The sequence below is a fragment of the Corapipo altera genome, unplaced genomic scaffold (genome assembly GCF_003945725.1).
Source record: "Corapipo altera isolate COAL_440 unplaced genomic scaffold, ASM394572v1 1, whole genome shotgun sequence".
In the NCBI taxonomy this organism is placed as follows: domain Eukaryota; kingdom Metazoa; phylum Chordata; class Aves; order Passeriformes; family Pipridae; genus Corapipo; species Corapipo altera.
In genome coordinates, this window is record NW_020884873.1 from 16188830 (window position 1) to 16215338 (window position 26509).

The 26509-nt window shown below is 52.2% G+C and overlaps 3 protein-coding genes across 9 annotated transcripts in view; 1 reads left to right on the forward strand and 2 right to left on the reverse strand.

Moving 5' to 3' along the window:
* Positions 1-839: 839 nt before the first annotated feature.
* PLA2G6 (phospholipase A2 group VI) lies at positions 840-16150 on the reverse strand. 3 transcript variants are annotated; one of them, XM_027661122.1, is made up of 17 exons: positions 15772-16150; positions 15072-15287; positions 14127-14307; positions 12405-12592; positions 11063-11159; positions 9903-10085; positions 9599-9707; positions 8845-8997; positions 7233-7323; positions 6341-6504; positions 5659-5809; positions 5343-5479; positions 4564-4718; positions 3698-3865; positions 2558-2631; positions 1906-2080; positions 840-1731 (listed from the first exon to the last, which is right to left on the reverse strand). In XM_027661122.1, the coding sequence occupies exons 1-16, from the start codon at positions 15978-15980 to the stop codon at positions 1939-1941; spliced, it is 2418 nt and encodes an 805-aa protein (XP_027516923.1). In that variant the 5' UTR covers positions 15981-16150; the 3' UTR covers positions 840-1731; positions 1906-1938. The 3 variants fall into 3 exon arrangements, with proteins under 3 accessions (XP_027516923.1, XP_027516915.1, XP_027516932.1); XM_027661114.1 differs by having other exon boundaries at positions 840-2080; XM_027661131.1 differs by lacking the exon at positions 8845-8997 and having other exon boundaries at positions 840-2080.
* A 467-nt stretch (positions 16151-16617) lies between these two features.
* MAFF (MAF bZIP transcription factor F) lies at positions 16618-20023 on the forward strand. Of its 4 annotated transcripts, none has more exons than XM_027661279.1 (3): positions 16618-16689; positions 17875-17928; positions 18010-20023. In XM_027661279.1, exons 1-3 carry the CDS (start codon positions 16669-16671, stop codon positions 18421-18423), a joined length of 489 nt encoding a protein of 162 aa, XP_027517080.1. In that variant the 5' UTR covers positions 16618-16668; the 3' UTR covers positions 18424-20023. The 4 variants fall into 4 exon arrangements, with proteins under 4 accessions (XP_027517080.1, XP_027517089.1, XP_027517107.1 ...); XM_027661288.1 differs by lacking the exon at positions 16618-16689 and adding an exon at positions 16733-16773; XM_027661306.1 differs by lacking the exon at positions 16618-16689 and adding an exon at positions 17157-17183.
* Positions 20024-20989: 966 nt separating this feature from the next.
* The window catches only part of TMEM184B (transmembrane protein 184B), a 30977-nt gene continuing 25457 nt past the window's right edge, over positions 20990-26509 (reverse strand). Inside the window, exons 8-10 of one of the 2 annotated variants that reach the window (XM_027661191.1) lie at positions 26249-26443; positions 25342-25365; positions 20990-24308 (exon numbers count right to left, since the gene is read on the reverse strand). In XM_027661191.1, coding sequence (XP_027516992.1) covers positions 24067-24308; positions 25342-25365; positions 26249-26443 — 461 coding nt within the window. In that variant the 3' untranslated portion in view covers positions 20990-24066. The remainder of the gene's footprint in view (positions 24309-25341; positions 25366-26248; positions 26444-26509) is intronic. The other variant, XM_027661200.1, reaches the window with a different exon arrangement.

Below are 26509 nucleotides of genomic sequence, written 5' to 3' on the forward strand. Positions count from 1 at the left end.
TCAATTATCAAATTGTTCTTCTCTCAACCCACAAGGTTTACCTTTTCTTTCTGAGTCTCCTCCCCAGCAGGGGTGTGGTGAGGTGTGAGTGGCTGGATGGTACTTGATTGCCATCTGGGGTTAACGTGGCAACCCTCCTGATCACCCCATCTGCATGCAAGGAACCTGCTCCAGGAAGTCCCTGCAGAGTTATAAAGAGGGGGGCAGAGTGCAAGCCAGGGGCAAAAAGCAGAAAGGAGCTTAGGGTCTCTCCATCTTAAGTTTTGTTTTTCTACAAGAAGGTAAGGCCCTCTGTTATACAGGAAAACAAGACTTTTACTCTGCCTAAAATCCTCCTAATTCCACAATCTCATTTGTGAAATTGAAGATCAGAAGGCAGATAATCAGTTTTTAGACCTACTCATGACTCAGCACCTTAGTGGCCTCCTGCAGGAACCACTGGGCAGCAGGTCCAGCAGGTTTGCAGCAGTTACCTTGTCAAGGAACCACTTGGGGATACCAAAATTAAAGCCCCATCTCCAGCCTTTTGTATCCCAAAGGGTTTCAGTGTTCTACTTTTTGGGCCTGGCCAGCTCTAAGAGGATCTTCATATTGCAGCTGGTCCAAAGCCTTTTTCCTCTTGTTGCAACTATTGTGGAACTATCAGCCACTCACACCACATATGTGCTCCCAGGGCTGTCTACAAGGACAGGTCATTCACCTCTTGGTATAATCCTGTGTCTCAAGGAGCCCTATTCCTGATTGTGTACCTGGAAGAAATTCAGAGGCTGCAAGCTCAGAAGCCCTCTGGGAACTTGCAGGATAAAGAGAGAGAGAGGACAACCATAGACTGCATGACATCAGAAAAAACAAATGCAAATCCCTCTTTATTTCAGATCATGTCAGTTTTTCACAGAAGCCCTGTTGGCAACAGCAGTCCATTCAGTCAAAAGCAAAGGATTAAAAATTCAATTTTTTGGGGTACTCCTCAAAATGCCTCCAAATACATACATAAGTTATTTATAAATATGCAAAATTTACAACAGAAACAATGACTAGTATAGCAGTCACAGTGAAATTTCCAGTAGTAAAAAAAAGTAAACCCCAATTGTCACAGGGTCAGCTTCTTTGGAGGGAACCAATCTCAGAGCATTTCAGTTCCATACTAAGATAAATGACTCTCTACTAGGCCAAGGCTCTTGTCCCTTACCCTGAGCTTGCTGCAAGTAAAGTCAGGCTTTCACATCTCAGCCCTTGAGCAAAGAGCAGCACAGCAAATCAGGTGGCACAAAAAGCCCTGGGTGGGAGGGGTCTGCTCCCACCCTAGGCACAGTCAGTACCTGTGTTGCCAGCCCATCTCAGAGGGGAAAGAAGCTGCTACAGAAAACCTGCCTCAGGAAAGGTTTGCCCTTCTCCCAAGGCCAGCTGCAACATTCTGTGTCATATCTACTCCAAAAAGTTGAAGCATTTCTGCTTCCCTTCAAACTGGGTGTGTTGAAGGAAAAATAATCCCTTTTTCCCATACTATACGCTCTGAAATAACTTGGCTCCAGTGGGCCAAGCAATCCCTGAAGCTGTTATCAGGTCTTAGCCCGTTCTGTGACATGGGAAGGTGCACGGTGCTTTGTCAGTGGAGGTACTGCACAGGCAGGAGACATTCCAGCTGCTACAACTCAAGACAGGTAGGTGGGGGCTCTGGATTCTGAGTCAGACAGCAAGGTAGCAAAACCAAGCACAGCAGCAGAGAGAGGGCTACAGAACAAGGATAACTGTCAGCATTTCATAGCTGTCTGGGAATACATGTGTATGTGCACTGTTGTCTATTAAATATTATTAGTTCCTCATAATTATCACTAGTCCCTCCCCCAGCTCAACACCTTGGTTGAAGGGCAAATCTGAGCCATTTCAGTGTCTGCTGCCCCTTGCCTTTGGCATGCAGAATGGGAACCTCCAGGTCAGTCATCGGCAGAGATGTTGCACCAGCTGCTCAAACTGCTCCCGGTGCTGGTAGATGTACAGCTGGGTGTCCCAGAGAGCGTTCACCAGCACTGTGTCATTCACCTCGTCCAGCATCACCTCCGTGTGCAGCTGAGGGCTGAGCCTGCAGACACCAAGACAGCATCACCAGCTGGGCACAGATGTGGAGGTGGTCAGGCACAGGCCTGCCAAGCAGGAGACTTTTGCCAAGGGGCTCCTACCACTGAGATGCTCACTGGCCCTGTATCTGTCAGACTTGCAGAGCCACAGTTCAGCAACCGCAGCACACGAGGGACAAATCTAAAACAGGCTGTGCGTGGTGGAATGGGGCAGGATGCACATCCCAAAGGACCATGCAAGACAGCAACCCGCAAGCATCCACTAAGTGTCCCCAGATCAGGCGTGCTTGGAGCATCAGCTCATGCAGAGGCCAGGGCATCCTCCGTTGTGTCACTGAGGCGTGAGGGTAGCGGGCAGGGGACAGGTTTGGGCAGGCATGCCTCTGGAGGGGATGCTGTTTGGGATGACGCATGCCACAGCCAGGTCTGAAGCGAGAGGGATAAAAATAGATCTGTGCAAACAGTGGAAAGGAAGCGCCTACCGGAAATATGGGACATCCGTCATCTCACACCAGGCCCTGGCACGATCCACAGCTGGGCCATCTGCGTCAGTGCACTGCAGGAGAAACAGGCCCACAGTTACAGCCTGACTGCTCTTCCCCTGCCTGCAAGACGCTTCCCCGGCACCAAGTTGAACTGCACAAGCTGCAGAGGGAAAGGGAAAACCAGGAGCAAGTTCATCCTGGATGGCCCTGCTTGCCACCAAGAGTGAGGCAGCTTTTTATTTATTTATTTTTATTTTTAACATAAGAACAGTGCTCCTGATCTTTGGGACACAAGGAATTGCACCCTACAGATCCTCCATACATCACAGCATTGAGTAGACTCCCTTAAAGAAACTTCCAGGAGGACGTGAATGACAGCCTCCTTGGGATTTTATTCATTCTGTCTAAGCCTTGTAACAGCACAGCCTGTGATTACTACAGGCCTCCTGGGCTATCCTGGCACAGCTCCCTGGGAGCCCTGAAATAAAAGACAGGGGAAGCAGAGGGACTCCAGGCACTTTCTGACTTTAGGAAGCTAAAAAGGAGATAAAGCAACAGAATTAAGATCACAGTCAGAACTTCCGTTCTGATCCTTCTGGCTTTCATTCATTTGGAGTGTTTTCATGCACAACAGTTCATGATCTTCTTTCTGAAACACGCAAGCTCTTATTCCTATTACACACTCCTAACCACAGCTCTCAAAAACTGGTTTTTATTAGTGACTCTTCCACTTCTCTAGCGTTTACTAATTTCCCCAGTGGGGACAACAAGGCTTTTCTAAACAAAAATTAATTGCTCTTTTCCAAGGAATGACTTCTTTGGCTTTTTTTGGCCCGGCCTGCTGATATGGTAATCAATGCTGCAAATGTTCCTAAGGGTCACTGACCACCATCCTGTCCTCAGCCCCTTTCCGCTGCAAGAACCTGCCTTGGAACTCAAAACCCCAAAGAAGCAGACAGGTCTTCAGACCTGCTGTGCTCCCGCAATTCTTAAGTTACCCACTACATCCATGGTCAGAGCAGTTCCAAGGAAATAGAATTTACTTCCAAAAGGAAGAAGCTGAAGACTGGAAACTTTTTCTCCCTCCCTGCAAGCAACCCCAGGGGTCTTTCCCCATCCCCTCCTCCCAGTACTCACACAATCCACCACCATCTTGCCAAGTTCCCTGGCCCCAAAGACAGTCTTCGCAAGCTCCCAAGGGTTGGAGGGGCGGAAAACATCCACAGAGCTCACTGGGATCTGCGGAGGCTTCCCTGTCCCCAGGGAGACCACCAACCCCAATTTTCTTACTTCCTGCCTCCGACCCTGTGGACAAACAAAAGATTTGTTTACTAGAACCAACAATGAAGGCAGAGCATGTCTTTCACAGCAGTCCTGGGGAAGCTCTGAAAGCCAAGGCAAAAGGCTCAGTAGCCTTTTCTCTCCCCTTAAGTACAGCCTGGTGAGACAGGTGTGTAACCCACAGGAGTTCAACAGTTGCACTGTTCTGTCCCTTATCCCCCTGAGTGCACCCAAACTCATGGGAACACCCTGGAGATGAGTCTCGGGACCAGATGACCATGAAACAGTACAACTCTTCAGTCATTCTGACAACACACCTTCCCTTTCAACTACAGGGAACAACAGTTGCCAGTTATTCATGTTTTTTAAGAACTTGCCATACCACAGAAGGCATTCCCTCTTCAGCCTCACAGAGTACCCTACCTTTGTCTTCTCCATTTATTTTTGGGCAGAAAAAGGCCCTGCAGAGCTGCATCAAGGGCCACACACAACCACCAACTGAATCATCCTTGTTCAAAGTAGCAAGGAGAGGCTGACGACGCTGTCTCCATGTCTCACACCTTTGTCAGAAGAGGTATCTCCCCTCCCAGCCACCATTCTGCTGCACTGCTACCCAGTTTATCCACTAATATGCATCCATTGCCAAACCCATTTCCTCTTCAAGGGAGGCTCAGTGGGGCCAAAAAACCCTGGTTACCAGACATGGTTAGGATTTCCCTCACCTTTTTGATGAGCGTCTTATTGTACTCGTGGATCTCCGCCATGGCGTCAAGGGTCGGGTTGTTGGCCAGCAGCCCTCCATCCAGGAAGCGGCCAATCGGCCGGAAATAAGTGGGAGCCGCACCGCTACAGCGGGCAGCGCGCCACACCAGCTGGTCTGGAGAGGGAGGAAGCAAAAGGCCTCTTGCAGCAACCCTGCTGTGCATGAGGAGCACGCTGCCTTCACCAGTACTAAGCAGGAGGGCTTGCAGTCCCCGAAAACCCTGCCCTGCACAGTTTTGCTTCTTCCTCCCAACAGCAGGGCCTCTGCTTGGATGCACAGAATGACTGGGAGGACTTTAAAAGATGTTCTCAAAACTTTCTACATATCCTGGGTCAAATTCACTCTCTATCCGCTTCATTGCTGCTATTTTGATAATGAACCAGTTGTGTATGCTAGACAAAGCAGCAAGCTGGAGGGGGCTGCATGCTTCAGCTACACAGCTCTTCCATGTTTTTCTGTGAGAGCCCAGGGAAAGGTACTGACTGTACGCAGGACTGCTCTAGCAGACCCCTTCCTCATGAACCTTGCCAGCCAGTCCCTGTTCCTGGTACAAGAGAAGCCAAGGGACGAAGAGAAAGGAGAAAAGCCAAGCACCATTAGGACCAAACTACAAGTCAAGACCAGTGATGAGCCATTGCTGGGATGCCCTGATTTTTAGAGCGATGGAGGAAGAACATTAAATATGTCCCTGTCAACCTTCTCTGCCAACCAGACGGACTTCTGTGCACCACAATTTACCTTCTGGCTGAGTGAGTGGTTTGAAAGATGCACTTGTCTTGTATTCAGTGGAGGTTTTTGTCTCTGGTACAGGGTAATTCCGGAAAAGGTGGAGCTCAGCTGGCTGTCGGTCACACAACGTCCCGGTCACCATAACCCTAGGGAAGAGGACATGAGAGAATAAGAGTAAAATGGAAAAAAAAGTATTTAGGCTTCAACAGTCTGCACATCACACTCCTGCAGATCTGCTCTAAGGAGAGGTTGAGCATCTCTGCTGAGAGGGGTCCAGAGCACATGCAGGACAGCATCAACTAGCATAGCCCCAGGCAAGACTTACTTGGGTTTTCGGACATCTGTCATTTTGGTGTTTTCCCCAAATTCCTTCTTCAAGAACTCATCCAGGGGCTCTGACTCGTAGGGCCGAGACCCCCGGAACACCATGTCCTTCATGCGGAAGTACAGGCAGCGCATGTAGTCCATGGATTTCCCTGAGACAGGCAACAGTGTTGGCAGGAGCAGGAGCGAGAGGAAGGGCAGGCAGAACAAACAGCACATCAGAGCTAGGACTTTCCAGAACAAGCAGGAGATGGGAGGCATCACTCCCAATCCCACCCCCTTCCCAAGCTGCCTGTCATCTGCTTAGTCCTCAGCAGCATGACTGGGAAGGATTACAGAGGAAGAGCAAACTTGGAGCACAGTTTCCCACCACCAGAAAGTGTCAACCACCTTGCTCTGAAGCCCCTGTGGAGAGCACAGGAAGAACAGAATATTGCATTCTGCCACCACTCACTTCCCAAAACCCAGAAAGCTGCTCCAAGTCAGCTGATGTGAGAAGCAAGCGCAAAGCCAGGTCTAGGTTTTCCTTCATTAACGAACATCCCATCCCTCCTTTGGCAGGCAGGTACAAAAGATCTCAGTCAGGACTCAGAGAGGCAGCTCCCACCCCACACCCATTCCCCACAGAGGTGTGCTCAGGCCCACAGCAGTGAAAAGGGGCCCATTGTTTGCACTGTCCTTACCATGTACAATAGCCAAGGCCAAGATCCCTCCAGTGCTGGTCCCTGCGATCCAGTCAAAAATCTCGCGAATGGGACGGCCCGCAGCTTTTTCGATAGCCAGGAGGAGCTGGATGAGCACGAGGCCCCGGATGCCCCCTCCATCCAAGCACAGGAGGCGGTCCTGACTGGAGAGAGACAGACACAGATGACTAGCAACTGTGGGACAAATTACAAACCACAGAACACTGCATAGGAACGTGGCTTTAGGAGCAGGAAATTATGCCAGTTACTAGATTGCTGCAGACAGAGTAATCAGTGAATTAATAAATTCAGCAGTGGTCTCTCAGGTGCAAATAAGACACATCCAATAATCCTTGCCAGAGCTGGTGCAACACCCATTGCTCTTGCATAGCCATCTCTAACCTATGCACCAGAGAGTACCAGCTGAAACCGCACCCAAGTCCCTTACTACACACTAGTGAGTATTGTGTCATAAATAAAAAGCAGATAGCCCTAAATCCTGCCAGCAGCACTTCAGTGCCAACCCTTCCTCCACTTCATGCAAGATGAGGTCCTGAGGAGCTGGGCGAGCATCAGGGCAGTGTGTGGAGATGGGGTAATCACAAAGCTAAAGTAGCATTGGGTGCCCAGTGGCACAGGAAAGGGACAGAGCAGGGGTTTCACTTGCTGAGCTCAGGCTCCACTGCAGCTCCAGGGCTGCACACAGGACAGGCAGCGGTCATTTATAGAAACAGAAATTTATCACAAGGTGTTGGCAAAAACTGCAACAGCAACAGACATTAAATATCAACTATGAGGAAGCCACCCCCACGGGTGTGGGAGGGGAGAATTCACACACAGATTTCACTTTCAAGTTGCACAGGAGCCTGGACAGAAGCTGCTCCTCACTTACTTTCTTCTATCTTCGCTGGGCATGTCCACAACATCTGGTGCCTTCAACAACTGCCCGAGAGTTGCAGAAACATACAGAACGTCCTGGTACCCTACAGGGCCATGAACATGCAAAAGGAAAGAAATATTAGGGACCATCAGTGTGGTAAATGATTTCCACCATAATCACAGAGAGAATAACCAAATCCCTTCCCCATTGAATAATGCTGCCTGTAGGAGACACGAGCCATCTTACCCAGAGCCAACAGGTACCCCCCAGATTAAACTCCACACCAAAGAAGTGCAACACCATCCTTTAGAGTGTGCAGCTGGTGATGCACTGGCGGAGACAAAGGATTTGTAGAAGCAGAAGATGAGCACAGTGGGTGAGAGAGAAGGCAGAGCCTAGCAGTGTGCCCACTAAGCAGTTTACTGCAAGCTGCTAAGATAAAACCTAAATCTACTCCTCGAGGTAACCTAGGCAGGAGAGCTGTGGAGACAGGGTGGCTTGTCATTACCCCTCAGCTGATGTTTACCCAGGCTGCCCTGGGTGCAGGGCACCGATCCAGGCTAGGTGAGAAGCCAGCCTACAAAACCAAAAGAAAACAGAGGGAGAGAAGTTACATACTCCTGCCATCACCCAGGCTGGAAGGTGGTTGTGTCTAGAGCACGTGGAGACAATGAATGTGGTGAGGAGTTTCTTCAAGGGCCAGAGTCCAAGACAAAAAAGGGTCTTGCTCTGTCACTGTATCAGAGCTGAAACTGGGAAGGGGTTGCCTTTGCCACGCCATGGTGAGAAGAAAGTCCTGGTGTCAGCAGCCAGTGAGATTTGTGGTGACAGACACACTCCAGGGTTGTGCTCTAGCCTCACAGGAAAGCCTTTGTGAAGGAAACCTCCAGCCTGAGACGGGAAGAGGTCCACAAGAAGCTGCTAGCTGCCTCCATGCTCCTCTCATGAAGGTGAGAGCCTCCCTCCAAGTCAACTCACCCACTACTCCGTAACCCCTCCTGCTGCTTCTGCCTGAGCTCAATGGAGGTGGAAAGCCCAGCACTTAGAATAGACCCATGTGTTTATTCACAGAGTCTGGGCAGTATGAAGCACAAGCTACGACACAGTTGTATGTCCTAAAGTAGGCTTTTCCTCTGCATAACAAACCTGTGACCAGGGTTACTTATCCTCAGACTTCACCCCTTCCCTCTCCCAGCTGCTGGCCTCCAGGATCTGAAAAAGTCACACTTCTAAATCTCCTTGTGCCCAGCACAACACCGGGTGGTCCTCAAGGCAGACCACTAAGTACATGACCCAGTGGATAAAGTACATGCCAGCAACTAAGTGCTACACCTCTTCCAGAGAGGTGAAGGAATCAGTCTTCCTGCTCCTTTTTACAGAGCTGCATCTGTCAGTTCTATAAAACAAAAGTCTGGAGTACAAGAGTTTAGAGTACACACACAGGAAAAGCAGAGAAAAGACATAGGATCCTGCAACAGCTGAACAAGGACAGAGTCACGACAGAGTCACCAGATACTGAGAGCCAAGACAGTTCCCAGAGCGTGGCCCATCTGAAGAAGAGATCCAAGACAGCACTGTGAAGCATGAAGGAAGGAGAACAAGAGAGGGCCAGGGAAGGCTTTACCTAAGCTGTTGAAGCTGCTCCGTGAGGAAGGTTGGCCTTCCAGGAAGGAGGCGGCAGATGGTGCCAGGCTTGGGGAGTCAGGGTTGGGTGGTGGGTGGCAGCGTTCGGTCCCTACAGTTTGCAGCAGGTCTAAGAGCACTTTCCGGTTCGCACCTTAGGTGACGGAAGGGGGAGTCACAGATCAGAAAGAGAATCAGTGCACGCACACACCGGGGGATAATGTGCTCTGCCAAACTCATAGCAGGCCTGAGCCTCACAAAACCTCTGGGACGACCCGAGGAAGGGGAAAGCACATCCTGGGTATCTCTCCCAAACACCAGGCAGCAGGACTTGTGCACAGCGGGAGTACTCAGCGCTGTGCCGCTTCAAAGGAGGTGTGTGCCACACACTTCTTGCCACTGAAGAACCACCCGTGTCTGCTCCCACCTGAGCAGTTCAGCAGCACTGCGTCATCCTGTTGTGAGCCTGCAGTGCCTGACATGGTGGTGTAAAAGAGGGGAAGTGCAAGTGCATGCCAGCTTTTCCTCTTGCATCTGTCTCACAGAAAAGAAACCGATCAAGGGCTAATAATACAAAGCCTACACCGCTAGCGAAGGAAGCACCTACCCTGTGAGCGACTACAAAAGCATACTGGAAAAGCATACTGGAGAAGCATCACCCATGCGTGGCAGGCTTTCACCAAGACACCATTCAGCCACCAAGGGGAGACAGGGTGCCAGATTCACCCTGTAAGGCTGCTGACATGCTCCCTCACCTTTGCTGCTCCTGGCTGCCAACAGTCCTGGTGTCTCCCCAAAATCATTGGGGATCTCGATATCTCCTCCAAACACGACGATCGCTTTGATCATATCCAGGTGGTCATGCTAAGGGACAAGAGAAAGCTCAAGAGCCACTACGTGATTTTTCATTCCTTCCCTCCTCCTTTTATTAGCCAGATCCACCCACAAGGGATCACCACATGGAAGGCAAGAGCCAGAATTTCAAAGGAGTCTGTCTCTGTTTCAGCCCTTCAGGAAAACCCTCTCTCTCCTTCCCAGCATCCTCTGCAGAAAGCTCACCTTCATGGCCAGGTGCAGGGGTGTGTTGCCATCCTGACCGTGGGCATTGGTGTGGGCGCCGTGTGTCAGCAGGACCATGGCGCAGTCGAAGCGTCCCCTCTGCACCGCGATGTGCAGAGCCATGTCAGCCGTCCGGCTGGTCACGTTCACCTGGGAGCCGTACTCCAGCAGCAGCCGTGTCATCTGTGCCCAACGTGCAGGTGCCAGGTCAGGAAGAGATAAAGCAATCGTAAGGACAACCGCCTGGGTGCTCAAACCATCCAGGTCTCACGGCAAGCAAAGCAGGGGAAGAGGAGGGAGCCTTAGCCTGGGTGTAGTTGGCTGGCAGACGCCAGCTGAATTTTCCAAGCACTGGAGATGTGGTTTCTGGGTCTTTTACCACAGAACTAGCTGGTGGTTTTGCAATTTTGCTGGAGCTTCTGGATGCTTTGGGATTTATATGCAACTGTAATGACTGGCTGAGATCAACTGAGAAAAAACCAGTTCTTACTCAGGCCAGGATCCTTTCAGACTGGAAGGAAAAAGTTTGTTCCCTGAACTTCTCTTTATAAGCCAGGCAAATTTAGGTCTGCTCTGAAACTCTACAGGACATTTCTGAGCAGGATGTGATACTGGAGGAGGGAGAAGAGTCTTGTTATAGGAAAGCCCTCTGCTTGCAAAAAGCACCATTTAGGTGGCTCCAGCATGGCATATCACTGACCTGCTCATCTCTGGTAGAACATGGACTGTCATGCACATGCCACGCCCCTGTCCCCACCTCACACTTCCCCTGCAGTCTTCAAGGCATTGATTTGTTTGCTTCCAGGAAGCTGTCAGGTAACAAGAAAAGAGCTCCCTCCCAGGGCAATTGTGCTTCAGGGACAGTGCTGCAATTTCCTCAACAAAAGGGAAAAGGGACAAGGTGGCAGTTTCACAGTCACAGATGAAGTACTAGGGATGACTCCACCAGTTTATTTCACTGCAAGGCTCCACTGCTCTGTCCCCCGTGGCAAACAGCACTGATTGGCACAGGGCAAAGGGAATCAAACACTGGGCTGGCTGGGCTCTGACACTTCCAGGGCTCTGCACACGCAGTTGGAAAGGGACAGGTTAGCAGCAAGAGGAATTAACTGCATGCTGGGTGGCAGCACAGGTTCTCACCATGGATTGGCTCCATTTACCTCTGCCTTCTTCGCCCAGTGCAGTGGAGTAGCTTCATAGCGTGGGTCCTTGGAGCAAACCTGGCTGGCATCTACCTCGAGGATGGCCTGGGCACACCTGTCAGACAATGACATGACGGGATGGGTGGCTGCTGTCTTCACTCAAGACCTCTGCCCACATCAGTACCTGCCTTCCACCCAGAGGAAAACCAGGAAACCCTTCAGCAGCAGCAGGGTCTCTGCAACACCTGCAAGTTCCTCAGCTGCACTTTTATTTTGCTCTTTACAGAAAGGGTGGGTGCAACAGGAAGCATACAAGCAGTACAGTGTTCAGAGCAGGAGAATCTCTTCCCAATTTCAAGCTGTGGAGCAACACCTGGGTGCTTCTCTGATACAGGAATATGCCATTTCTGGAAAGTCAAGACTTGAGAGGAGATTATTCTCTTCTCTCTTTGCATGGAAACATGGGGATAAAACTGAAATAGTTAAACACTTGCTGAAATTAAGAATCTGTGTACTTCTCTATGAGTGAAAAATCACACCTGTTGTGAACAGACCAGTATCTGATACCTAGAAAGCGGGGTAGGTAGACTTAGAAAATATAAGCATATGCTCTCCTCTGTAAAACACCACCAAACAAACCCTGCACAAGAGATCAAGCCCCAGTGCAAACTCAGTGACCTAAGCATATTTTGGGCTTGTGAATGTGCCTCTAATGTTGGGAATTGCTTTTTAAAATGCTGAAAAATCAGCTAGCTGCAGCTAGTGTTGGCTTGAGAGCCCTATTTTCAGAGCTCAGATACCCTATAAACATTAAGTATTGTAAAGTATACACAAAGCAAATCAAATTTCTCCAGGGAAAACCAAACAGAGAATAAACATTGTCCCTCTTTTGATTCAGTTCCAGAGTGTGTTATCAAGAGTCAAGAGTACTTCTGGCCTATAGGAGATGGGAAAAACTAGGCTCTGCAATGAGAGCTTATTAGGATCAGAGCACTCAAAGGCAGAGGTCCATCAATTAGCAATGCTATTTAAGCATCAGTGAATCATTTTCTCACAGCTCATTTTGAGAAAAAGTATTTCACAAAAGGTTTTTTGAAATCTGTCTTTCTCCTGATGTCTAATACTGAATAATATATTAATTCAGGGAAAAGCCTTTCTTTTCTGAAGGCATTTCTTTCTTTCCCACACCAGCATTTCCCTGTTCATTTGCCAATTCAGTGATGCAGCAGAAGACTGCACAAGACATCTTCCTACTGAGCACAGCCCTGAAAGGGGTCCAGTGTTGGACAGTGCTGAGCCAGCAGACAGGTTCCCAGACTGGAGGGAGAGCCGTGTTCTGGCAGCCCAGGCAGTTACGTACCCCTTGTGGGAGAACTTGAGCGCTGTGTGGATGGGGTATCCCAGCACGCCCACAATGCTGCAGCTGGCACGGCATTTCAGCAGGGACCGCACCATGTCCTCTTTGCCCAGCTGGCACGCGAGGTGCAGAGCGGTCAGCCCCTCATGGTTCAGGTGGTCCAAGCCGGTAGTTGGGGTTCTGCCCAGGAGCTGGAAAGAGGAGAGAGTAGATAAACAAACAGACAGAGAGACATGGAAGAGCACTGTCTCTCTTCCTGAGCTGCGAGGACAGACTCTGGAGCACTGGTCTCCTCATGATGCTACAGAGTGTTCTCTCCACACTTGCTTGCAACACAGTAGATATGGATGCACTCCTTCTTTTGTCTCCCCAGAGGGGAGCTCTCTGTGCCCTCTTCCTCTGGCCCAGGTGCTTCTGAGACACCCCTCAGCCAAAAAGGGCTCACATCACTTTGACTGAGACAGTCCAGCAGACTCCTACCATCTCACCACGAGCCAAGCACAGGCCAACCAACTGACAGCACAAACTGAAACCAGCAGCCTTCCCTCCTGCTGCAGCCCCATCAGCTGGCAGGAGCTCAATCTCCCCTCCAAACCCACTGCTGCTTTCAGACGAAAACAGGATTCTGTTTAAAACATGCATGTGGGAGTATGTTTGAAGAAATTTTCCTATTTTCCCTGTAAATTTTAGACCTGTTGCCTGCTGGTTGGTTTGTTACTTGAAAACATCCCACTGTTGTACTGGGGAAACCCTGCAAGCCCTGGTACACACAAGAGAGAGAACTGGGATTTAAGTTTCTTTTCTCTGGTTTAGCAAGAAATCAACAGAGAAAAGAAACAGACAAGAGACTGATCAGACCTGGAAGTATTTCTGTAACAACAAGCCAAGTTGATGCCTTCAGAGAAATAAAGAGGACACCTTTTTAACGCAAAGTTCCTAACTGCCCTGCTCCACACCATGGCAAGCCCTCATCCTCATTCCTCCACCATCATGCATTAGAAAACCCCAGCACAGTCTGGAGGGCAGAGGGAGGGCTGTCACAACAGGTACTGGGCAAACGTCAAAGTTGCAGCCATAGCAGAGAGTCAGTCTCGGGCTCCCACTGAGTCTTGGGAAGCTGACGGATCTCAGGAACCACATGTAAGGCCACCCACACCCTTACAAACCCCATCACTCTGCCCAGCACATCTCAGCAATTGAGAACACCTCTGGCTTCAGTGTGTCTCTGCCTCAAGGTTCTTATTGCCATCCCCTGTGCAAAGCCACTCAATTCAAACAACAAGTCCTGCAGCTCAGGACAGCCCAGGGCAGCTCCAAACTGTCCTTCAGTCTGTGGGCAAGGTATGATCCCCCAGGGCAATGTGAACACACATTTCCCTACAGGAGCACTCTGCCTGAAACAAAACACTCTGCAGGGAGGAGAGAGGGAAGGGACAGCCACGGGCCTAAGGAAAGGTCTAATGTAAATAGCAGCGAAGGACACTTTCTGAGAAAACTTGCTTAATATTCTTGTTCCAGTGTAGGGTGGAATTTGGAGCCCCTTTATGGGAAACAGGACCAGTAAAGAGAGGAAATAAGAGGCTAGTATCAGACTCAAGCATTATCTAGACAGGGGGAACTGACTTTCACCTCCCCCATCTGCAGCTGTTTTCCTGTCTCTCTCCTCACAGCACAGAGATGACCCGTTCTGGTCCCGCTTTTCCCCAGACTAGAAATCGCCCCCACCTCAATGATCTGGGGGTTGCTCCCTCGCACAGCATAGTGGAAAACAGTCTCCCCATTCCTGTCGGTAATGTCCACCCGCGCGTGGCACTCCAGCAGCTCCAGCAGACACTCCATGTCTCCCTTGTGGCACGCCAGGTGCAGTGGGGTGCAGCCATCCTCGCTGTCCGTGCTGTTCACACAGCTGCAAGAGACAAGTCAGTGTGAGGACAAGGAGTGGCTGCGAGGAGGAGGATGCGCAGCCGCTCCAGGAGCCGATACAGAGGTACCTGCTCTATCTGCCCCATCTGGTGTGAACCATGAGGATCATAAAAGCCCAGCCTCTTGCCAGGGAAGAACCACAGGGAAGGGCTATCAGGCAGTCCTGCCCCAGAGTCTATCCCTGACCTGGTGCTCCTTCCTCTGGTCTCCGTATGGGATTGGTTCCCCCTGCACAAAGGCAGGCAGGAGACAGCTTACAGTCAGCAACCTAGTGGTGCCCTCCAGTCCCCTAACTCCTCACTAGTCCCCCCTATCATCAGTGAACTCTTTATGGAAACAGAGCAAGGGCTTGTAGCCAAAAACTTGCCAGACAGTCCTCCTGTGATTTACAAATTCAGCCACAAGCCCCTCCAAAGAGCAACCCCACAAGTGCTGTGATAATCTGACCAGCATCTCTAGCAGGACACTTCAACCTTTTCCCTCCAACACCAGAGCTCTGGGCTCTGCAGCAGGGGCCTGAAACCCACCAAGCAGCCCTACAGCGGCCACCAGGGCCCTCTGCCACCACTGCTGCCTTCAAGGCACAGTGCAGCAAGGCCAGCACTTCCAAACTCATCTCTGCAGGAACCACAGGCGTTAAGCTACCCCAAGAAGCAGCCCCTGCTGCTTTGGCACATCAGGAAGAGATACTCTAACACGGCCTGGCCCAGTCTGCCCTCCCAGCACTGGAGACCCCCTGCTCCTTGCCTCAGGATATGGTTGTGCCGGAAGCTCTCCCGGCGGCCAAACTCCACAGCGACATGTGCCGCGGACCAGCTGGGGTGGCTGCGGAGGAGGTCGCTGAGCTGCTGGAGCTCCTCCAGGGACAAGGGCTGGCACGAGCTCTCGTAGAAAGGGCGTAGCTGCCGGGCATATTGCTCAAAGAGCACCAGGGCGTCTGCTTCGTTGTCCAGCTGGAAGAGGCTGGAGGAAAGGCAAGCACAGGGTCGGTCCTGCTCAAAGGAACAACCCTGACCCCATGTTTATGAGAGGAACAGCTCTTCTCGAACAAGCAATGCTGGGAACGTCCCTGTTTTTCCTCAACTGGCATCATGCTTGTTCCAAGAGAAGCACGGAAAATGTTTCATTAGCTGAGAGCATGTCCCATTCCTGAGGAATGTTAGGTTTTGGTCCGAAGTACCCTATGTTCCAGATACTGAACCTGTAACAGGTGTGAGTTGAAGTACATGTACCTATGGATGCCCTGAACTATTTCAGAGCTGCCTGTTGTCACAGTGCTTGGACCCTCTCCCGTTTCGTTGGCCACCCGCCTACCCAAGGGCCTCCCAGCCCGCACAGCCACCTGCTGCTCAAACACATCACCCCGCAGCTGTGAACCAGTCCCAGGATCAGCCATGGGCCTCTGGTTTCCCTCTGCAGAAGGGACGGCTAAAGGTCTGCCACTCACCGGAAAGCGACCTGCGGGCTCTGTGGATTCACCAGGAGACAGTCCCAGGAGCGAGCGATGCTGTTCTTGTACAGGGCCACCCTGCCCTCCTCCCGCAGGCAGGCGTGACCGGCATACTCCGCGGCCGGCACCTCCTTCACGCGGTACGGGTTACTGAATATCTGCGTGACGCTGTTGATGGTGTTCACCAGCCGCCCCAGGAACTGCATCTTCCCGGAGCCTCAGGCGGCTCCGTCCGGCCGCTACCCTTCCACGGGCTGTGTGACTCAGCGCCTGAGTAGGAGAACCAGAATCGCCAGGGTGACACGGGGCCGGGAACATGGATGGGAACGTGGATGGATACTGGGACGGGCAAAGGACGACGGGGACCCAGCGCCCCCCGCGCGCAATCCCCGGCCCGCACCGCCCCCCGGGACGGGCCAATCAGTGACACCACCCCCTAGGACGGGCCAATCAGCGACACCACCCCCTAGGACGGGCCAATCAGCGGCGCCGCTGCCGGGGCGGGGCCGTGGGGGCCGGGTACGCGCCACACCCGCCGCTTTCCCGAAGAGAGGAGGGCGGAAGGGCGGGAGGCGCCATCTTTGTGAGGGGTGGGACGGCAGGGGTGGAGCCGCGCCCCTTAAAGCGGCAGTGGCCCATTGCGGTGCGGCATTCTGGGCCCGGCACGGCCGTTCACCGGGCGTGCGTAGTCCTCGAATTAGGGTTATAACCGGCGCTGTTGGAACTTGGCTGCGTTCGTAACACAACATGTTTAATACGCTGGCAGTGCGCCACGAGGGCGGTCACGCCGGGGCTCTCTTGGGGCAGCGGCCGCTTTAAGAGCAGCGTCCGCCCAGCGCGGCGGCGGCGGGGAGGGGGCGCGGCGGGGTGACGTCACCGCATGACTGTGTTTTTATGAATGAAAAGAATCCGCGGGTGAGTAATCGTGGGGAGCGGGGCTGGAGCCGCCGCCCGACGCCCCGATCGGCACCGGCCCCGCGGCACCGCCGCAGCCGCCAGGTGAGCGCTGGCCGGGCGGCCTCCCTGCTCCCCGCTCCGCTTCTCCCCCTGCGGGGCGGCCGGGACAGGGGGGCGGCGGGGTCCGGCACCGGCTGGAGGCCGCTCTGCCTACGTCGAGGGCGGGGACCGGGGCTGGGGCTGGGGCTGGGACGGGATCGGACGGGTTGGGGGGGTGGGGGTGTCCGCGCTTTCCTCTCGAGTCCTGGCCACCGCCCTGGGGGGATCTGCCGCCGCTCCCCCGGCTCCGGCGGCGGCTCCCCGGCCCGGATTGCATCAGCTTCCAGCCGCCCCGGCTCCACCTTCCCCGCCGCCCCCCTCCAGCCCCTCATCCCTGGCGGGGCGTTCCCTGCCCTGCCCCGGCCCCACTCGCCCCTCCGAGGGCTCCTCTGACGAGGACGGAGCTCCCCGAGGTGGGGAGAGGCTCCTGGGCTGCAGCCCGGCGTCCCGAACCCGTTCCCACTCTCCGAGCCCCGGGACGGGGAGGAACCGGACACCGACGAGGGGACAGGCGCTGCTTCGGTGACTTTCTCTCTGTGCTGCTGAATCACGGGGAGGGCACTTCTCGCCCGCCCACCTGCGTGGCCCCGACCCTTCGTCCCCCGAGCGTGTGGATGCCCGACTCTTGGGCCGGGAGCCGCGGTGCCCTCGCCCGCCGGGCCACAGGGGTGGAGGGGGCGGCACCTCCGCGGGGGTCCCGGCTGGGTGGCCTCGTCACGGTGTCGCTCCGTGGGTCTGCTACTTTTACTTTCCCTTCAACCTCTAGCGGATCCCTCCCGGGCTTCCTCCCCGCGGGGAAGCCTTGGCCTCCCAGCAGCCGGCTGGGGCGTTTTGGGTCCCCTGGGCAGAGCAGCATCCCCACCATCTCGGGATGGGATGAAGGAGGAAGTCCCGCCTTCCTCTATTATTATTATTGCTTGCAGTCATCGTTGCTATTAATATTATTACTACGTACTTTTTTTAAACGAGTGGAATGAGTCACACGGCCCTGGGTGGGGAGGCATGTGGGCAGTGGGCAGGGGACCAGCAGGGCTGGTGTCCTCTGTTCTGTGGTGAGGGCCATGGGGCTGGCTGTAACCAGCTTTTCTCCTGGCTGCTCAACAGGGCCAGCACAAGGGAACGATGGCTGCAGACGGGCTCTCCAGTAAGGCCTTGAAGGTGAGTGCCAGTGGGAACGGGGGGTTGGGAGGCAGGGGGCTGGTTTGGGGTGCCTCAGGCAACCGCCCCTTTCTCCGGCAGGTGAAGCGGGAGCTGGGGGAAAACACGCCACTGCTGTCAGATGAGGAGCTGATGGGGCTCTCAGTGCGGGAGCTCAACCACCACCTGCGGGGCCTCTCCAAGGAGGAGGTGGCGAGGCTGAAGCAGCGCCGTCGGACGCTGAAGAACCGGGGTTACGCTGCCAGCTGTCGGGTGAAGCGCGTCTGCCAGAAGGAAGAGCTGCAGAAACAGAAGATGGAGCTGGAGTGGGAGGTGGACAAGCTGGCCCGGGAGAACGCTGCCATGCGCCTGGAGCTCGACACTCTCCGTGGCAAGTACGAGGCCCTGCAGGGCTTCGCCCGCACTGTGGCCACTCATGGGCCCACTGCCAAGGTGGCCACCGCCAGCGTCATCACCATCGTCAAGTCCGGCACCAACCAGGCTGCCTACTCCTAGTGCTGGCCTCCGTCCCCCGGCTGGGCACAGACCTCCCTGGGGCGCCTTCCCCCATGAATTGTCTCCCAGCCCTTCCTCAGCCTCCTCCCTGCTGGGACTTGTACCCAAAATCCTCCTTCTCCTCTCTCTTGACCTCCACCTCCCCCAGGTGGGGAGGGCTGCTGCAATGTGGGTGCTGGAGTAGAGGACATGACCCCACTGATGGTCCTGACAGCCCCCTCCCCTCCTGGAGGTTCAGACAGGAGAGAGCAAACCCACACAGGCAGCAATGGGGAAGTATCCCATGGCTCCAAGCTGGCGGGAAAACACCAGGTGCCTCCTTTTAGGGAGGGGCTATGGGAGAGCTGAATGCAGGCCAGGCAGTCCCAGGAGCCAGAGAGGGAAAGGAAAGGAGAGAGGTTTTGTGGTGCAGGGGAAGAAGGCATAAGAGAGGGATATCAGCATTGGGCACACAACTTGGACCATGGCTGGAGCAGGGAGGGAGGTGGCAGCATGTCTGGAGTCTCTGGGGATGGAGATGGCGAGGGAAGGTTGGTAGGTCAAGGCGGGAGAGAAAGTGGCTGCAGGTTGATGTCTGGTATGGGTGAATGGAATGGGAAAGCACTGTGGCAGCTTGTGGTGCATGGGGACCCCAGAGGTGACAATGATTCAGGGTCCCTTGGGCAGGGGAGAGCTGGGGGACATGAGTGGGTCAGCCCAGGCTGTTTTCCACAAAGGGGAGAAGCAGTGGTGCTGTTTTATCTTTCCCTATCACGCACATCCTTCACGCCTCTTCCTGCTGACGGGACACTCAGCCTGGCTGGGTGTCTCTGAAATGCAGCAGCACTGGCAGGAAGGAAGTGGAGGCAGCTGGAGCAGAGATAAACACTGTTTTGCTCAGCACAGGCCAGCTTGTACAGCCCCACCAAGCACTCCCCAGTGCCCCACCGCCTACAAAGCCCATGGAAAGGTGCTTCTGGCCCTTAAGAGACAGAGCTGCGGAGGCAGAGAGAGAGGTGGAGGTACAGGAGGTGGGAAGGAGGGACAGAGCTCCTGGGAGCTGCCTAGCAGGCAGGTAGGCTCCTCCCTTTGGTTTTCCTCCAGCTTGGACACTGGTGTGGGACAACGGGCTCTTCGACAGGCTGAAATGCTGGGGAAGAGCTGGGTTTGCAAAATATGGGCAGCACAGGGGAGGTAGAGGTAGACCTGTCTTGGCATTTGCTGCTGTGGATGATTCCCCTGCCCCTCCGTTCTGCCCCTGCCTGGGTATTGCCACGCCAGCCACCCTCGGCTGCAGCCTCCATCCCTCCCCAGAGAGAGGTGCCTGCCACTCATGGAGGGGCACTGTGGTGAGCATCCCCCCACCCCAACTCCCCTTGGGTTTATTTATTGCACGAACATAAGTTATTTTCACGTCCTCTTTGCCATTCCGCCTCTCGGCACAGCCAGGATGTTGGTACAGAGCCGTACTTTATATTTTATATATGCAAATCACATTTTATCTTATACTTATATAGAGCAAAAAAAAACTTATTTATTTTCTGACTTACAGTATGTGTCCTACCCGACTTCTCTGTATTTTGTAGACTTTACAAATAAAGCAAGTTCTTTTTTTTCCACAGGGAGAGCGTGTTTAGTCGTTCTTGAACTTGGGACAGAGCTGTGTTTCAGTGAGACCAGATTTTCTAGCTCCCTCTAGCTTTGCTGCGGGACGTGTTCAAGAACGTGCCCAAAAAAATGAGATGGGGGACCACTCATGACTCTTTAGTATTAAGACAGATTTATAGTCCCTGAAAGAAACAGGCTTGGAAAGCAAGCTTAATGCTGAACATCACTCCCCAAATCACTGCAGGAGCAGTTCAGCTGTGCTTAATAAAGATTTTCCTAGGAAAAATAATGCTTTTCACTAGAAAAATTCCCTCTGGGCTGCCCTTGGACTGGATGCAGGAGGAGAGGCAGGTGCAATCAGGGCAGCTCTGCCCAAAATCTTTCCTGCCAAGTGACCTCACTGCCTGACTTAGGAACAGCAAGTAGGAAAGGAGCGAGCTTGTCTCTGTGGATGGCAGAAGGGGAAGGAAATGTTGCAGGCACCTTACCCAGAGTTGAAGCCTGACCTCCTTGTGTGGAAAACCACCTTAGAGCTGAGGTGGAAGTGATGAGCATGTTCCCCTGATGCCCAGGTGGGCCTGGTCCTCAGCAGGTTGCAGCACTCAGGCTGTTTCGGGGGTTTAACATTCCCCTTCCCTCTGTCATTTTCTGCCCCGGCCCCAAGGCTGCTCATGGAAGAAAAGCCCAGAGTCACTGTTTGTATGGGCCCATGTCAGAGAGCAGCCCCTTCTCTCCCACGGGTGTTCCTCACTGAGCACCTAAGGTAGGATTCATTTCTACAGGTTTTTGACACATGCTTTGTGCCATGAGTGGTGTCTCAGCCCAGAGTGCTGTAGTAATGCTGCTCCATCAGCTCCTACAGACACCTGGACCTTTCCTCCTGAGGACAAAACATCCCGACCCACCAAGCATCAGTCCCTGCATTGAGCAAAAGCTTAAAATCAGCTCAGAGAAGTCACCCAGACACCACCACACAGAGGCAGTTTAAGTACAATCTATATTATCTCTATATTTTTTATTTGTCATCATATTTGCTCATTTCTGCGGAGTATAACGTCACAAAGACCAAAATAGAGAGAGCGGCTTGTCGCTGAGCTCACATCAGTTAAACACGATAGGTACAAAACTAGGTGACTCTGTCTTATTTATCATACTTTTTTTTTTCAGTCATTTATATACAAAGAACTACTCTATATGGAAAAATAATAAACAAATCCCATGGGTATGTTACATGGTAAACAAAAAGGAAGGAAGGAAGAAGAGCGGAAGCAGGTGAGGGAGAGCAGCTCCAAGGGCCTACTCCTGGAACTGACACATTTCTTGGGGCCCTGGGCTACCATGAGCAGACCTGCAAGACCACAGATACCTTGGCCTTCTTGGTTTCAAGTTCTGAATCTTATGTTTGCTCCTCCAAGCCAGAGCGGCTTCAGAGCCAATCCTTGCTCTGGCACTTGCCTGTCGGGAGGGAGAGCAGCAAGCTCTGTGCTGGATGATTTTGTGTGGTGTTAAAAAATATATATGTATATAAAATTATAAAGCAGGGCAGCTGGCTGTTGTTTGGGCACTAGTTCTTCATCAGGCTTCTCTGAAGGCAGCTGGTGCAAAAGGATTATATTGAAACCACTACATAAAGGATGCTTTGAGAATACCCAGATCCTCTGCACGGCATATATATGCAGGAGACATTTCAAAGTAAGTTCTAAGAAATGCTTCTCCAATCCTGGACAACCTTCATGCTCAAAGAGGCAATAACTGAGATTTTGGATTTCAGCTACCCAGATGCAACAAAGATTGGGAACAGTCACCAAGTGGGCGACTGGGACATCATCAAGACCTGCAAATGCAAAGAAAGGGGAGGGTAAGATCATGTCCTACACCCTACTTTCCTAAGAGAGAGGGCAACTTTAACGTAAGTACCTCACGTTTAAAGGACTATTAATCAAAGCCATCGAGGACAGAAGGAAAGCCCATTCAATCTTCAGCCCTGCTTTCCAGGCAGCTTACGCATGAGGAAGTTTTACACCAAGCCCACACAAAGCCTGGCAGAGCGTATTTGAATGTCCATTTAAGCAGACAGACTTAGGGAAAAGCAGTAACTAACAGCATGGCATCGCAGGACGTGTGCAAATGGGGAAATCCAACAGCACAGAAGCTGCTGGATCCTGCCTCCAGCTCCCTCAACAGTCAGCACTGTTGCTCCCACCTGATTCACCATCCCCCCAGACACAAGTACAGAAGGAGACATTGTCCTTAAGCCCTTCCTTTATCTTATTCTCACAGCGGGGAGCAAACCTGCCTCTCCTTAAGCCCTTTTGCCCAGCTTGGGCAGGGGTGCTGAGGAAATGAGACGTTCTTCACTCACTGCCACTCCTGAGACACTGAACAAACAAGCAGATGGATTAGGAAACAAGTGGAGAGGTAACCTGAAGGCAGTAAACCAGCCTCCAGTGCTTCTAGCAGAGTAAGGAGGGGCAGTGTGGAACCACACAGGTCTGCTGATGGCAGGGAAGGCAAGTGGGAGAGGAACGGAGAAACTACAGCCAAGAAGAACACAGCAGCTCGCTCCAATCTCTCAGTTTTGCTTCCTGCTTGCAGGTAGGAGCATCTGATCTGTAGCACTTGAGCATGCTGCCCACTCTTCCCCTAGATAATTTTAAGTAAGCAAGAGGCATTTTCTGGTCCCTGGATAGATCTACAGAGGGATCACTTCTGTTGTGGCTCTACTAAGTACCCATGGGCCCATCCGAAACCCAACAGTAGCAAGGGAAAGCTTCTCCCACTTTCATGGATGCCGGTTCCACCCTTGATAGCACTGAGTTGCAGCAAGGTCTGTGAAGTATGCAGCAGCAGCAGCAACTGCTGCCTGGGAGAATAAAAGGGACAATTTCGACCAGCCAGGTCATGTCAGGTTTCAAGTCTGCTCCAGTTTGGCCCAGAACAGCTACGGAGATAAAAAACAAAGGAGTGTGCAACATTCCTTTCTGAATATTCCAGCCTAAGAGCAAAATTTGTGCAGCTCACAGGGAAAGTCAGTGATAAAAAGCATGGGGAGAGATACCTGTGAGAGACCAGGACCTGCTCTGGCACCTACCTGATGCAACCCACACCTTTAAGAGGGGCAGCTGTGATGCTGGGGGACAGGAAACAAAAACAAAAAACTGGTTTTGTGTTTACATATCTTCCCTTCCCAAAAAGGAGTGAAGGGGCCAGAGCTCTACAAACTTCCACCGCCTATCACGGGCAGTCCTCCGTCTTCTTAGCAGGAGACATGCCCCAGGGAGGCTTCTAGCCACAGGAAAACAAGGGAGATGGGAAGCTTGGACACTTAGTGATTAGAAAACTCCATCCTTGTGAGAAAGCAATTCCATCCCCACTGAGCCTCAACAAGCATCAGCTTTGATGGTGATCAGGGGATGTAGGGAGCCAAAGAAAAGAAAAAAGTCCTGTCTTTTTCCCCCTCACTCACTCAAGTGACTCCAGGGCTCAAAACAAGGTGCTCGGGAGGGTGGGGGCAGATATTCCTTACTTAGCATTAAAGGCAATGGCTCTATAGACCAGTCTCTGGTCTGATCCTCAGGAATGCTTATCGCTGCATCCCAATCCCATTTCCCAAGGATCACAGAGATGTTAGTACCAGAGAGTTGGGGAGAAAACTATGCCTACATCAACCATTCAGGAAAAAAAATACAAAGGAGTTGGGTTGTCCTGTTGGAAAAAAAAACCAAAAACATTTTTGGCCACAACTCCAGGCTCTGGCCAGTGACGCTCCACACCAAGCTGGGCAGGTGTGGGAAGCCAGAGCCCCAAACCCTGGAGCTTTGCTTCAATTAATTTGATTGCTGCTGTAAGGAATGGGCTCGAGAATAGAGTCCTGGCCATTCCACCACCTCCACGCTGCTCATCATGTCCGTACCCACAAAAGCTAATGGGAAGTGCCCACACTTCTGCAATCTGTACTCTCTAGGAAGTGATATGACTTGTGTGTTTCTGCTTTAATAAATTATTAAAAAAAAAAAAAGGGAGGAAATTGACAGCCTGTGCTGGCAGTTTCCCCTCCTAGAATTCATCGTCAGAGCTCAGCAAGAGGGTCTTCTCGTTGTCACGGGCGCCGGAGCAGCTGTGGGAGCGCGAGATAACGTGACTGCCATTGCGCCAGGGTGGACCGTGCTCCAGCGTTGACTGCTGGGTGTACTGCTGGTAGGCTGGGGAGAAGTTGTGGATCGCATCTTGGACAATGTCATGAGGGTTCATGGTCTCCTTGAGGCTGCTGGAGATGCTCTTCATGGGAGCACAACGACCTGTTTGGGTAAGACGGGGAGGGACAAGTGAGGAACGCTGCTGCCTTCCCCCGTGCCCCTGAACGTGAAGGTAAGGAGAACAGGGAACATGCAATCCCCAGTCCTGCAGATGGTATGTTACAGACTTCCTTAAGCAGCTGCTGAGGAAAAGCCACACAAATGGCTTTACCAGTGGTGCTCCTAAATTCAGACGCTGTTAGCCAACTGAATCCATCTCAGCACTAAATGGGGGACACACCATGAGAATGGGACATACTCACAGTGACAACCTCCACTACATGCTACCAGTGCTGGCTTGAATGTGCAATGAAGACAGTCAGGTAGGGAGGTACTCCTGTAAAGGGTTTCAGAAGACAAAAACTAAGGAAATTCTAAAAATTCTAGGAGAAATGTCATTTGCCATTCCCACTCAGGGAAAATTACACTGCTGGATGGTATCAAAGTGTCCACAGGAAAGAGACCATACAAGTGGGAAAGCAGCACAAAGGAGGGAAAGGAGGGGAACAGGCAGTATTAGAGGCAGAACCAGCCCTTGTGTAGAGGGTGTCACAGTGATACCACGAAGGAAACAACAGCTGGAGATTGTCCCACTCAAGTGCTGAGCACAGAGGAAGGCAGCGTCTCCTTCTAGGAAATGCCATTTCTCATGGTTTTTAGGTTCCATTTCCAGTGTGGGTTTCTGGCTCTGCTCAAACCTGGGGATGAGCTCCCCAGAGAAGCAAAGTATGATGATCATCTTGGGCAATTACAAAAGTGAGGGGAGGCTGGGGTGAGAGCACAAACCAGCTCCTTTGAGCCTGCACAGCTGACAGGAACACTCTGCAGCTGCATGTTACTCCACTGCCCACACAGCCATTTTACTACTTATAATCCAGACAACCCTAAAGCAGCTGTGTGAGGCAGCAGAGTTACAGACCTACAAGGAAGGGGGAACAAGGGACAGGACAGGCTGTAGGCAAGCTGGGAATCAGGAGAGAACAGCATCTCAGCTAAAAGCCAACTGAGACAAGCACACAAAGCATGCTGTACCTACCGTATGGCCCATATGATGGAACAGCTGCATCAGGGACCAGTGGCCAAAGAAGGGAGAGATAAAAGGAAGAGGAGAGAGAGAGACAGAGAGACAGAGACAGAGAGAAAGAGGAAATAACAAGAACTGAACAAGGCCCACCACCGAAACATTCCCCACTTGTACTTGCCAGCAGTTTACCCTTTCATCACCCACAGATCTCATCTCTCCCCACTGCAACAACTCTCCTTCCAAAACCTCTGGGGCTGGCTGGGATGGAGAGGTCATCTACAGGCTGCTATCTTCCCACACCTCATCACAGATCTCCCCTAGCAAGAAAGAACCCCTTTACTTGGAAAACATTGAATGTACATGCATAGACTGGGCACAAAAACCCCCTTTTCCCAGAGATAACATCCACCTTCCTCTTCCCTAGAATAAGACTTCTAGCAGCCCAACCCTCACAAAGTCATTACAGGGAGATCCTCCTCCTCCATGACAAACATATTGCCAAAGCACAGTCTCATTTTCCCAAGCCAGATTCAAAACAGAGCCTGTTTTAGGCCCCGTCCCTCTTGTCTTCAGTCTGTTGCACAACCTGGAGCAATGGAGTTCCCCTTTGGTGAGACAGGAAGAAGGACAAACCCACTCCACCGAAACGATGCAACTTCTTGCAGCCCTCAAGTCTGCAACAAGCTGTCGTGGGTGGTATACTGGGGAACTGAAAAGGGAACAGTGCAATTCAGGCAAGGTTTCTGCCCTGCAGAGCTGTTGCACAATGAATCTGTTCAGACACCACAGAGGAGGGGATGTGACATTTTCCAAGCATTCAGGTTCGGAGTCATATCAGTGTGTTGGCTGCCTGAGGGACCAGTCTCCACCCAGTCTCACTACTGAAGAGACAAACCATATGCACTGGCACACTTCCTACCTTGGGCATCAATTCTCTTGTCCACATACACCTTGTATGTGAAGGCATGGCGCAGGGCAATGGCTGCAAAGAACATCTCCACACAAATGATGAAGTCTTGATACCCAGCAGCTACTGTGCCTTCACCCACAGACACATCAGCAGAGTGGATTTTGGGGATGGCACCACACTTTTCCAAGATGGCCAACAGCATCCCTAAACAAAGCAACAAGCTCACGTAAATGTACAAAAAACATGATTGCATGGTAACTGTCAAGAATA